Genomic DNA, 11,861 nt, shown 5'->3' with positions numbered 1-11,861 from the left:
GGGTTGGGTCGGATAAATTTTTAAAATTGAGTTATACTAAATTATTATGTCCACACGAGTCCAAATCTGAATCAGATATTTTTCGAGTCGATTTTGAATCGGGTGGGGTTGGGGGTGGTTTTAATACCTCTACATTCACCACAACCCACATGGTCAACGATTAAGGTTACATCAAAAGGCTATAGGTACGTTTATCTCTTTGAAATAATTCATGCATAGAGACAAAATCAATATTGGTAGCACAAGTGAGAAGTGTTCACATCTTTTTTTTTTTTTTTTTTTTTTTCCTATGACTAGCAGGTAACGTATGCACCTCAAAAAATGGTAGGCCAACTCAGATCAGATATTAATATATTATACTAGAGGATTAGAAAGCATGTTTGGAGTACCATTAATGAGCAAAAAAATCCTACATATAAAGGGGACCATTTTGCTCATTAATATGAACACAACAATAATAATCTTTTTACAAACAAAAAGGGCCAATCGGATTTAGACTAAGCTAGTTATGGTACTTGTTTGTAGATAAATAAGATGAATGGGTCCACCTTGGAGAGAGAGAAAATAAGGATTCAACCATAAACCTCTTATGTAAGTTGAAATATTAAAGCATACAAACTTACTTTTCAAAGTAAGAGTCTATTCACATTTACTTAATTTTAGTTCATTTCAGCTCCAATCAGTTCAGTTCAGTTAAGCTCCAATTAGTTCAGCTCAGTTTAACTCTTAATTTTTCTCACATAAAATATTCATTTCAGCTTAGTTCAGTTCAGTTCAGTTCAGCTCTAATTAAGTAATCATTTCAGTTTAGCTCCAATCAGTTCAGTTCAACTCAGTTTAGTAAGTGTGAACATGCCCTAATTAGTATTACGTACTTTTGTCAAATATACACGCAAAATATAATCTAGTACATTACCCAAAATTCAACGCTAAATGGTTAGAAAACCTTTACCTATAAAAGATACCATTTTGTTCATCAAGGACAGCATACGACATACATAGTAACCATTATTTCTCATATAAGTATAACCAATTAAAAGTTTAAATTGGTTACGAAATACAAATTCTTACTCGTAGATAAGATGAAAGGGTATATATCTTAAAGAGAGTAAAAATTCAACCCTGCTACAGTGCTACTTATGCAAGTAATTGAAAATTAGTGACCAGGGTAGGTTTTTCAAGAATAAGGAAACAAACATATTAAGGGGGCGTTTGGTTAGTGCATTTTTTGAATTGGAAACAAATTCAATTAAACCAATGTCGTTATAATGTGTTTGATTTAAAAGTATGGTAACAATTACCATTACTTGAGGGTAATGGTTACCCCTCATTTGTTACCTCTCAAAAACTTGGGATAACTAATACCCTTATCCTCCTCTTGGTTAAACCTAACAAATGAAAAAGTTATACCTAATTGATTCCTTTTCCTTTTTATTTGTTTTTCCTTTCTACTCTGTTTTCATTTTCCAAACCAAATGCAAGTAGTTTTTTCAACAATAAGGAAACAAACATACATAGTACGGAGTATTAAGGTTGATCAATTATTATGCACTTATGCTATGATATTCTAAGAGATTTGTTAACTAATCAAATTTTGACTTAAGCAATCAGAATCAGAATGATTAACTGCTTCCCTAAAGTCTTGAGCCTGAAATTTTCTGGGCTTTATGGGCTTTTTTTATTGTTGGTTTATTCTCACGTAAACTGCTAGAATTGGATAGCCCATTAAGAAGATAATCTAGCTTCTTTCTCAAAAATTGAAAAGAAAAATCAAGCCCACTTATATAAATTTTCGATTACATATTTGGCTTATATTCTCAATGTGGGACAATTTGAGTTTATGTCCGCTATAAGCTTTTGACAAACTACTATCTTTCTATATAGTAAGTAGTGCTCCCTTGATAATCTTACTAGTGGAGTACACACCTTTCAGTGTCATACTCTTATCAGTGAAATAGATGATAAAATTTGCTGCAATTTGTGAGTTTTCCAATGGTTCTAAAAGATTATTGTATAATTGTAGATAAAACAGCTGAAAATCATTGTAAAATATACAAAAACTTCCAGTCCAAAACAAAGTACTAGTAAAATAGAACTAAGAAGATGCTGTATTTTCCCTTCAATTCTTCAATATATCTTTGCTCTTCAGATACTCCACAGTCGAGTCATAAATCTCTCCAATCCCATGCTTGAACTCGAATCCCTCGTTAACGAGCTTCTCTGAAGAAAGGATCAACTTGGCCTTAGAAGGAAGTTCTCCGAAACTGCAGTCATCAACCAAAATGTAACACCGAATAAATTCACTGTCTTTGAGTCATACATAATCATTATAAACTCCAATTTAAGAAAAATAGTTTGAAATAATACTCTGTAGGAACATTATACTGAGGGTATTTGTTACTTAAGAACTTGGCGAGATCAACAACACTAGTGTTAACAGCACAGCAGATGTAACGCCCTGAAGCTGATTTGTTCTCTGCTAGGAAAATGTGTGCACGACAAACATCTTCTACGTGTGTAATCGAAATTGAACCAGACAGTAACTGCATACCCTTCATACCATTTATAAGGGACTCATTTCCTGCAAAATCGCGACATATATTTCCTGCAGGACATGAGTCTTATGACTACAGGACTAATGACAACATTTATTTTTGTACATTTAGAATGAGAATTATGGACCTGTTAGCAGGCACGTAGCAAGACCGATGCTGCTAGGGACATCAGGAGTGAAAGCAGCACCAGTGATCAAAGATGGTATCACAGTAATGAGATCGAGGTTGTTTTCCTTAGCGAATTTCCAGGCTTCTTTTTCAGCTAGTGTCTTAGACACAGGGTAGCCCTGTAAATTATTAAAGAACAATTGTAATTTAAAGTGTGACACATTCAATTAATTAATGTGGTAGTATAAATTTGTTTTAGTACATACCCAAAGAGGTGGCTTTTTGGAGTAGAGGAAATCAACATCAGTCCAATCCTCCTCGCTCATCACAAGACCATCCCCGGTGAGACTATTGATCGAAACAGCAGCAGCAGATGAAGTCATAACAACGCGTTTCACAGACTTTGCCTTCGTGCAGGCTGTCAATACGTTTATTACTCCTTGCATTGCAGGCTTAATCATATCTGCCTGTCAATATCAGACTTTAAGGTCAATCTTAATCATCACTATAAAGATCAAAGTCAATACTTCCTATATATTCATAAAAAAAAGCTTACTTACTTCAGGGTCCTGAGAGGCAAAGTTGACAGGGGTGGCGACTAGGAAAACAACATCACAGCCTTCTACCGCGGCATCAAAGCTCCCTTCATCGGTTAAATTTGCTTTAAATACTTTCAGCTCACCAAGATCTTTCAGTGCTAAGAGGTGTGATATCTTCTTCTCATCACCTACATCAATCAACATAATTGTACAAGCATTTAATTATATGTCAAAATCACATGTCTCAATCAATAGAAAGTTTGGTGAAACTAAAACTTCCTGTGTTACAGTCTTACACAATTACATACAGTACCATGAAATAAAAATGTGCTCAAAAGAAAGGTGTTAAAAAGAGAGTTAGTTACCAGGGTCTCTAGCAGTCGTATTGACCAAATAGCCCTTTCGCAATAACAATTTAACAAGCAGGGATGCCACGAATCCTGTACCTCCTATGACACAGGCTTTCATGCTCTTCTTCTCTTCATGATCATGTTGTTGGACTAATCCAGCCATATTATATATTAATTTATTTGCGAAACCTAATAGGAATCCTAAATATTATGTAACAATGAAGTTCTAAGGTTTATGTTTTTGTAATAATGTTTGGTTTTTTAGTCTCTCTTATATATGCACAAACCAGAATACGTTAGAGATTAGCAGGGGAAGAAATTTTGGCAGGTGAAAATGTGATTTTCTAATGCCACGAGAAGGTGAGCATGTGACTATCTACTCATATTGTCAAACTCAAGTATAAAAAATGTCACGGACCTTTATAGACTTAGGCCGTGTTTGATTCAACTTAATAAGTTAAATTATTTTTTAGTGAACTGAAATTATTTTTACTGATTTTCTATTATAATTATTTTTTTAAGAAAACTGAATTTTAAATGTGAACAGACTCGGTCCCAATTCATTTTTCGGACTAGGATTTCTAACTTGGTGTCTAAGGTTAAAGTTCATTTATCATTAAACACAAATTAATTAAAATTATTTTGTTTTTTTAGTTGTGGTGTCAATGTGGGACTTTCTGATAATGCTACTTTGATCAATAATAAAGAATTACTTCATGTGACTAATGTCAGTCTGATTAATAAGTAGATAAAATTAGAAGACTTCGCACAATTTGCTTCATATTTTTTTCATAAAAATCCTTCTAAACTTGATTTAATTATAGGGAAAATGCTATGATTGCTAGCATCGTTGTTGTAACATAGCTTTTAGTGACAAACTTGAAAAGCGTAAAAGTCAAACTGTAAAACTGTAAGTACTCCGTTACATTACTACTAGAAGGAAAAATAGGGTCCATTAATTATTTTAGTGACAAACTAAACTATTAACTGAAACTCTAGAAACATTTAGAAGAAATAACAGAAGTGAATAGCTAGAACACATTTTGAAAAAAAATACTACTAACAAGTAAGAGTAATGTTTGGAATGATCCTAGTTGAGAAGCATGACCCGAGCTCGATTCAGCTGATGAAGCACAAGTTACCTTAGATGGGGAGCAGAGATTTGGATTACCGGTAAATGAATCCGCCTTGAAGAGAGCAAACTGTCCTTCAGATGGAATTCTACCTGACAAGTTGTTATATGAAAGATCAAGTGTCACTAAGCTAGTCATATTCTGCATGTCAGTAGGAATTTCACCACTCAAATGGTTTTCTGACAGATTCAGACTGCTCAAAATCTTCAGTTTTGAAATTTCATGTGGGATTCTTCCACTAAGGTGATTGTTGCTGATATCTAAGGACATCAGACAGGAGCAATTTCCTACAGATTTCGGTATCTCCCCAGTTATGTAGTTGTCTTTTACATCGATGATCGATATGCTTTTCAGATTGAATAACTCATCAGGAATGTTTCCTGACAAGTTATTTCTTCCAAGAAAGAGTTTCTGTAAACTAACCAACTTCTGAATAGATGGAGGAATACTTCCGGTGATGGAGTTGCTCGAAAGGTCTAGAGTTTGGAGGGAATTTCCTGTAATATACAGGGGAAGTTCACCAACCAAGTTGTTGTGACTAAGATCAATCATATTAGCCCTTGGCAGGTTCAATACTCCAGAGGGAATCGAACCATTTAACGAGTTTGTTGCTAATCTTACTCGAACCAAGGTCTTGCAGTTTCCTAGCTCTTCAGGGATAGGACCAGTAAAAGAATTCCCAAACAATATAAGGTACTCTAGTCTTCTTCCTTTGCATAGCTGTTTTGGAATTTGACCTGTAATTTGATTGCCTGATACATCAACCGTTTCGAGTTTTCCATTCTGGCCTAGATTTTTAGGTAGTTGACTATTGAAGTTGTTGTTCCATACCTGAAATCTTGTAAGCCTAGGAAGCTCAGAGATAGAATAAGGGATCGGACCATTCATTTTGTTCGAAAATAGGTTCAGCCATTCAAGCTTCTTTAGCTGTGAAAAACTTTCAGGAATCATACCTGTGAGTGAATTAGACGAAAGATCAAGGTTTCTCAAATTGGCTAAATCACCAAATTCAGCTGGTATATGACCTGTAATGTTGTTTTTCTGCAGGAAAAGAGTGTCTAATTCACTCAGGTGACTTAAAGTTACAGGAATACTGCCATTAAGGTTGCATGTAGCAGCATCAAGAACTCGAAGTGATCGTATGAAACCCCACTCATTAGGTATACCTCCATTGTATGTGTTGAAATAGCCTACATACAAGAACTTGAGTTTCGACAAATGTGATAAACTCGAAGGAAGCTTACCAGTCAGTGCATTACCATTCAAGCCTAAGTACTCCAAGCCTTGGATCTCTGAGTATTGAGATGGAATCTCACCTGAGAAGTAATTTCCTCCAAGATCCAGATGCTTCAGTTTCTTAAGGCTCGCGAGCTCTGTAGGTAGTGGCCCGGAGAAGTTGTTATTGTAGACACCCATGACTTCTAGCTGAGTCATTTTGCTGAACATAATTGAATGCAACTGCTCACTTATGTTGTTGTTTGAGATGTTAAGGAATTGCAACGTCGATAAGTTTGCTACTTCCTGTGGAAGACTGCCTGACAGATTAGTACCTGTTAGAATCAGAGTTTTCAGCTGGCTAAACTGTCCGATTTCAGGTGGGATTGAACCATATAGAGGCACACATGAGATGTTTAGACCGATTACTCGAGAGCTCATGTCACATGAGACCCCTGAAAACAAGCAATGTGATGTTGGAGATGAAGATTGTTTCCAGTCTTCAAGGGCTGAGCTCCTAGGTCCAACCAAAGACGCCTTCAGTTTTAGCAGTAGTTCGAGTTCTGCGTACCCATAGCAGAATGTATAAGAAATGAACAAATGTATCAGTGAAAATTTCAGCAAGAAATAAGCCATTTTGTATTGATGAAGATTTTAAGAGTATAAGTTGTAGAAATGAATTATACAGACTTATAGTTGATAAACTTAGCAATGAATATGTTTTAGTTTAAAGTGGTTTTTTACCAAACAGAAAAAAACAAAGGAATCAGCATCTTAGCTTGGTTCTTTCAGATAATGCAACGTAGCCAAACATTTACCTGAATTGCAAAAGATTTATAATGAGGATGATTAAAGTTACTTTATGAAAGAACAAAGAACAAAGCCAAGTTACAATAGCATGCAATTTCTTCTTTAAAAGGAACTAAAAGGGGAAGAGGAATTTTGTAAAAAAAGTAAAAACAACCAGAACACTAAAACAAGCATATGTTCCAACAGCATTAACATTGATATGAAAAGCACTTTGAAGGAATCACGAGGTGCTACAATTCTGCAAATTACAGTTTAACCCTGAACCCTGGACCGACCATATTATACATATGATGTAGACGGAAATTGATCACGAGTAAATTATTGTGGGGGTAAAAAAAGTACAAGCATATGTTCCATGAGCATTAGCATTTATATGAAAAGCACTTTGAAGCACAAGGCAGCGATGTAATATAATTTACAAACCAAGAGCATATAATATAATGTTGATCCCGAGTTTAAAAAAAAAGGGTAGTCTGTCAGAACACCGTATGATAACCAACGCCCCACAAGGAGGCAGAAGGAACGTCTTCGATTGCTTGTCATTGATCCTGATCAATGATAGCAATCCTACAAGTATAGTCGTACCCATCAATTGTATACGATTATTAAAATATTGTTTTTAATTTAGCCTCATGGTCAATGTGGGACTCTATAATAAATTAATAATACGCTTTTAGTTTATTTATTTTTTGTGACTGTTCTAGTGTTCCACATTCAACCTTATTATAAAACCTTATTTGGTCTAAGTAAAGAAGTTCAAAATATAAATTGTTTATTTCTATGTGAAAAGATCTTTATAGCTTAGAAGCATTCATATGGGACACTTGAACAAAGAGAGTCACTACGAGCCTACGAGCATGAGATGAGGAACGATAGATGCATAACAATAACTCTGTATTAGACTTTTAGTTCAATATCGGGGGCACTTGGTGATCATTATACAGAGGTTGTCCTAAGAGCGACATCCAAAAATAAGGGAAACTTTGAGCATATCAGGGAATAGACGGAATTTAATCCCAATTTTTTTTTTTAAAAAAAAAGAGAGAAGTCTGTCAGAACACCGTATGATTACCAACGCCCCACAAGGAGGCACAAGGTGCGATCTTCGATTGCTTGTCATTAATCAGGACCAATGAAAGCGGATAGTCACACTCACATCATAACGGGCATAGATCATCACCCAGACTTAGTCATCTGGCTCCTTAGTGGCTAAGGATACAGAGGTACGACCTATAGAACAAATCCTACAAGTATGGTCGTACTCATCAAACTCTATGCCGTTATTAAAATATTGTTATTTATTTAGCATCATGGTCAATGTGGGACTTTATTACGAAGTATTAATACTTCATTGTTTTACGTTGACTTTATCACTATTCACATGTAACGCTTTGATCAATATTTATGTACTCATGGATAATTAAAGATATTAATAGTCAAAGTTCCGCATTGACAAGTGTGGTAATTAAATTAGGGCACGCAAATAAAAACAGAGGGAATATGATTTTTATATTTTCTTGAGATTGTTCCACATTCAACCTTATGATAAACCTTAGTTCGTTGGTCCAAGTGTTCAAGAATCAAGATTGTACAAAGATGTTCAATTCAAAACATAAATAAGGGAAATTTTAACTTTTTAAGCGTATTAGGGATGTAGATTGAGATACAGAATACCCGATATGAAATACTCCATAATTGTTACGCAGTTACACTTTCTTACTAGCTACCAGGATATTCATTGTGCTACAATTTTGGTTACAAAATTACTTCATGATTTTAGAAGAAATCTAATTTTACATTTGTTTAGGTAAAATTCTATTCTATACTACTACTTGCACTAGAAATTCAGAATATCCAAACTATTGTTCATTTCTTTATCTATTTTTTCCTTAATTGTTTTAAACTGTATTGACTGTACAAGAGCTCTTTTCTTAGAGCTTACAAATAATGACAAAACAAGGAAGCAAAGCTGTTGATTTTAACAAAAACAGCTCCTCAACATGAGAATTATTTGATCCTAGTTTTCCAGCCAAGGAATCAAACCCTGATCTTCTACCACCAACAAACTCTTGTATATTCTCCAACATTGGCCTATGTACTCTCCCCGCGATCACTCGACATACAATCAAAGCCTTCTTCAAGGAATTTCTATGGTTTTCTTTCTCCTCAACATCGGTATCTATGCTTCTATATGCCCTTTCACTCGTCGAAGTAGTAAATATTCCCATAATACTATTGCTTGTACCCTCGCTATGCAAGAATCCGTGTCTTAGAATGCAACAGACGTTGCATCTTTGCAAAGTGCAAAGACTTGAGGACCCTTTTTTGCCTAAGGAGCAAGCAATTGTTGTGCCATAGAACCTAAGGAGTTCGTTGCCATCGGCTAGGAGACGGGGATGTTTCTTGGAATGTTGTAGCTTGTTTGCTCGGATTTTAACCATTTCGCGGTACTCCTCAAATTGTGCTACCTTTGTTTGTGGGTTGTGGACTTTCAGGATCTTGTCGATGCGTCCTCGATTTTCGACATCAATCCATCCTGCCTTGAAAATCATCTCTATGACTTTCCTAGATGAGTCCCCTTCTAGTACTTCAGTCACTGCACCAAAATTGTACAAATAAAAATGAAAAGGATCATGCATTGCTCCTCATACTCAAAAATGTATCTATTTGGTTAACAAAAAATGCATAAGCAAAAATGCATATTGACTGTGAAACTTAATCTTTGCTCTAATTAAGCTAGCACACATTGACTTTGAAAATTAATGTAATGTACTAAAGCTACACTATTTTACCAAAAGTGATGATACTTTTCCTTGTATTCTTGATATCTTACCTAATGGGAAATGGTAAATTCACTTGCCCCATAGTCCGATTTTTGTGAGAGCTTTTTGGATTAAACGGGGCAAATAGAATGAAACAATTGGAGCATGGTGGCATAGGTGATCATTTTAAGACCATAAGGTGAAGATGGTGTGAGGCAAATCAGGACTATTTTTATGTATGCAATTTTTTTTTTTTTTTTGGGTGTTTAGGGAGTGAGCCACGAGGACGGGGGTGAGAATCGATCCCATGATTTTCTATAATCAGTTGAGTTATCCCTCACTTTCTATATGTATACAATATAACACAACCAAAAAGAAAATTGAAACCACATTGGAGATATTTTATGCCAAGTACCCAACAAACAAAACAACTAAACTTAAACTTGCAACACTAAGTTAAAACATTATAATAAATTATATTATATTTAAATATAATAAATTAAATTAAATTAAAATTTAAATTACCTGCATGCTTAGAAAGATGATGTTCTTCAGCATCCTGCCTAGCTAATGGCTCACCACATTTATGACAATTCTGTCTAAACTCCCCACCAAGTTCACCCTCGGCCATCGATAACCTTCTACTTCGAAACGACGACCCCGAAACAGCGCTACTCCCTGGCTCATTACTAACAGTTGAGGGAGAATCAAGCCCCTTATTCACATTCCTCAATCTTGGTCTAGGTGCAGGGGAACCAAGGTAAAATTTTGAGGGTGAACCATTAGCATTATGACCATGATCTTTTGTGTTCTTAAGATCAGAATTGGTGAATCTAACATGATGTGTAACAGGATTGATCAAATCACTGCTGCGTATCGACATCGGACTACGACTTGATGAGCTTTGTTTGATCCTCTTGCTGCCATGAATCACATCTCTGATGGTTGATTTACATGACAACGACGACGACGACAAAGGCGGTACGGTTGCTCGTGATTTAGGCTTACAGCAGCTGTTTGTGGTCTTTGTTTTGGGTTTTGGTTCATGAACTTCAGATGATGGGGTTGACTTGCAATCCAATGATTTCTTAACTGCTGTCCAAACTGCTGACATTTTTAAATTTCTCTGTTTTCCTCTGTTTCTTATACTCTGTTTTTAGTTTTTTTTACTCTGTTTCTCTCATTTTTGAGTTTGTGAGAACAATTTATAATGTATAAGTTGGTAATCTAAGAGAAAAGGGGGAAGAACAAGAAAGCATTTTTATGGAAAAAAATTGAAATTTTTCTTTGACCAAAAAATAAATATAGTCACCTTATGAATTTTATTATTGTGCATGTAATTCTGGCAACTTGGTTTTGTTCCTATATTTGTTGATTCAGCACGTATTAATGGCGTGGGAGAATGTGACAATAATTCTCAGAGCAAGGAAGTAAAAATAATTATTTTGTAATAATTATTTAATCTTCCTATTTTGTCACACTCATTATATAGGAACAATTATTCTGTATTAATGCTCATTAATAATTAAGAAATTATACTCATATAGTCATAATACCTCATTTGACTTTTACAATAAAGGTCAAAATTCACTTTCTACTGTATTCAAGGGATGCTCCTTAAAAGGTTAAAATTATACTTTAGGACATCCCTTGAAATTCTTAGTTGTAAAACTGTTTGCTTTCTCCTCTTCTCTAATGTAGGACATCTCACATGTAAATACCCACTGCAAGACATCTCACATGTAAATACCCACTGCAATTTATTATTTCAAGATTTATAGCCTTTTTTAGAAGTGTTGGTAACTTGGTATTATATTTGTCGTATTTAGATTATTTAAGCTTCATAAATAGCTAATCATATTGGATGGAATTGATATTACGATCATACAAGATCGTGCAATAATCTCTTCATATAACATTTCATTCATATGTGCACATACTCTTGATGCTTAAAATATTACTCCGAAAGTAAGAGAACTATACATTAATCAATTACTCAAAAAATTTAGTTCAAATCAATTACAATCCCGATAAATTTAGTTTTGCGTGCAAATTACATGATCTTTTAATACAAGTAAAAAAAAATTGTTATCACAATAAATCTTGTTAAATTTATCTTAACAAGTGTTTTCAAAACCAAATAATACATGATCAAGATATTAATAGTCAATGACTCGTATAGAAAGCCGTGAATAGTATACGGGTGAGTAGTGACTAGTCTTATACAGCTCCTGGAGATCTTTTATCTTATTTACTTGGACATTTGTGTATTGTTGAATTGGTAGTGACTTCAGTTTAGAAATACTAGTGTTTGTAAACAGTTATTGTAAATTTGTAATCAATAACCCAATAAGAAAAGGATAGAAAGTCACCATCAAAAAGATTGAAA

General features: G+C 34.7%; 3 protein-coding genes across 3 annotated transcripts; all 3 read right to left on the bottom strand.

Annotated features, from left to right (window-relative positions):
* Positions 1-1,938: 1,938 nt before the first annotated feature.
* On the bottom strand, positions 1,939-3,968 carry LOC110693741 (anthocyanidin reductase ((2S)-flavan-3-ol-forming)-like). Its single transcript, XM_021870914.1, has 6 exons — positions 3,568-3,968; positions 3,224-3,390; positions 2,930-3,130; positions 2,683-2,842; positions 2,368-2,581; positions 1,939-2,264 (listed from the first exon to the last, which is right to left on the bottom strand). The coding sequence occupies exons 1-6, from the start codon at positions 3,713-3,715 to the stop codon at positions 2,120-2,122; spliced, it is 1,035 nt and encodes a 344-aa protein (XP_021726606.1). The 5' UTR covers positions 3,716-3,968; the 3' UTR covers positions 1,939-2,119.
* A 567-nt stretch (positions 3,969-4,535) lies between these two features.
* Positions 4,536-6,536, bottom strand: LOC110693353 (receptor protein kinase CLAVATA1-like). The gene is made up of 2 exons (XM_021870490.1): positions 4,695-6,536; positions 4,536-4,547 (listed from the first exon to the last, which is right to left on the bottom strand). The coding sequence occupies exons 1-2, from the start codon at positions 6,534-6,536 to the stop codon at positions 4,536-4,538; spliced, it is 1,854 nt and encodes a 617-aa protein (XP_021726182.1).
* A 1,882-nt stretch (positions 6,537-8,418) lies between these two features.
* Positions 8,419-10,899, bottom strand: LOC110693740. Its single transcript, XM_021870913.1, has 2 exons — positions 9,998-10,899; positions 8,419-9,306 (listed from the first exon to the last, which is right to left on the bottom strand). The coding sequence occupies exons 1-2, from the start codon at positions 10,584-10,586 to the stop codon at positions 8,642-8,644; spliced, it is 1,254 nt and encodes a 417-aa protein (XP_021726605.1). The 5' UTR covers positions 10,587-10,899; the 3' UTR covers positions 8,419-8,641.
* Between the last annotated feature and the right edge of the window lie 962 nt (positions 10,900-11,861).

Source organism: Chenopodium quinoa, unplaced genomic scaffold, assembly GCF_001683475.1.
Source record: "Chenopodium quinoa cultivar QQ74 unplaced genomic scaffold, ASM168347v1, whole genome shotgun sequence".
Classification (NCBI taxonomy): Eukaryota; Viridiplantae; Streptophyta; class Magnoliopsida; order Caryophyllales; family Amaranthaceae; genus Chenopodium; species Chenopodium quinoa.
Note: the sequence above shows the minus strand (reverse complement) of the source record. Positions and strands in the feature narration are given on the sequence as shown.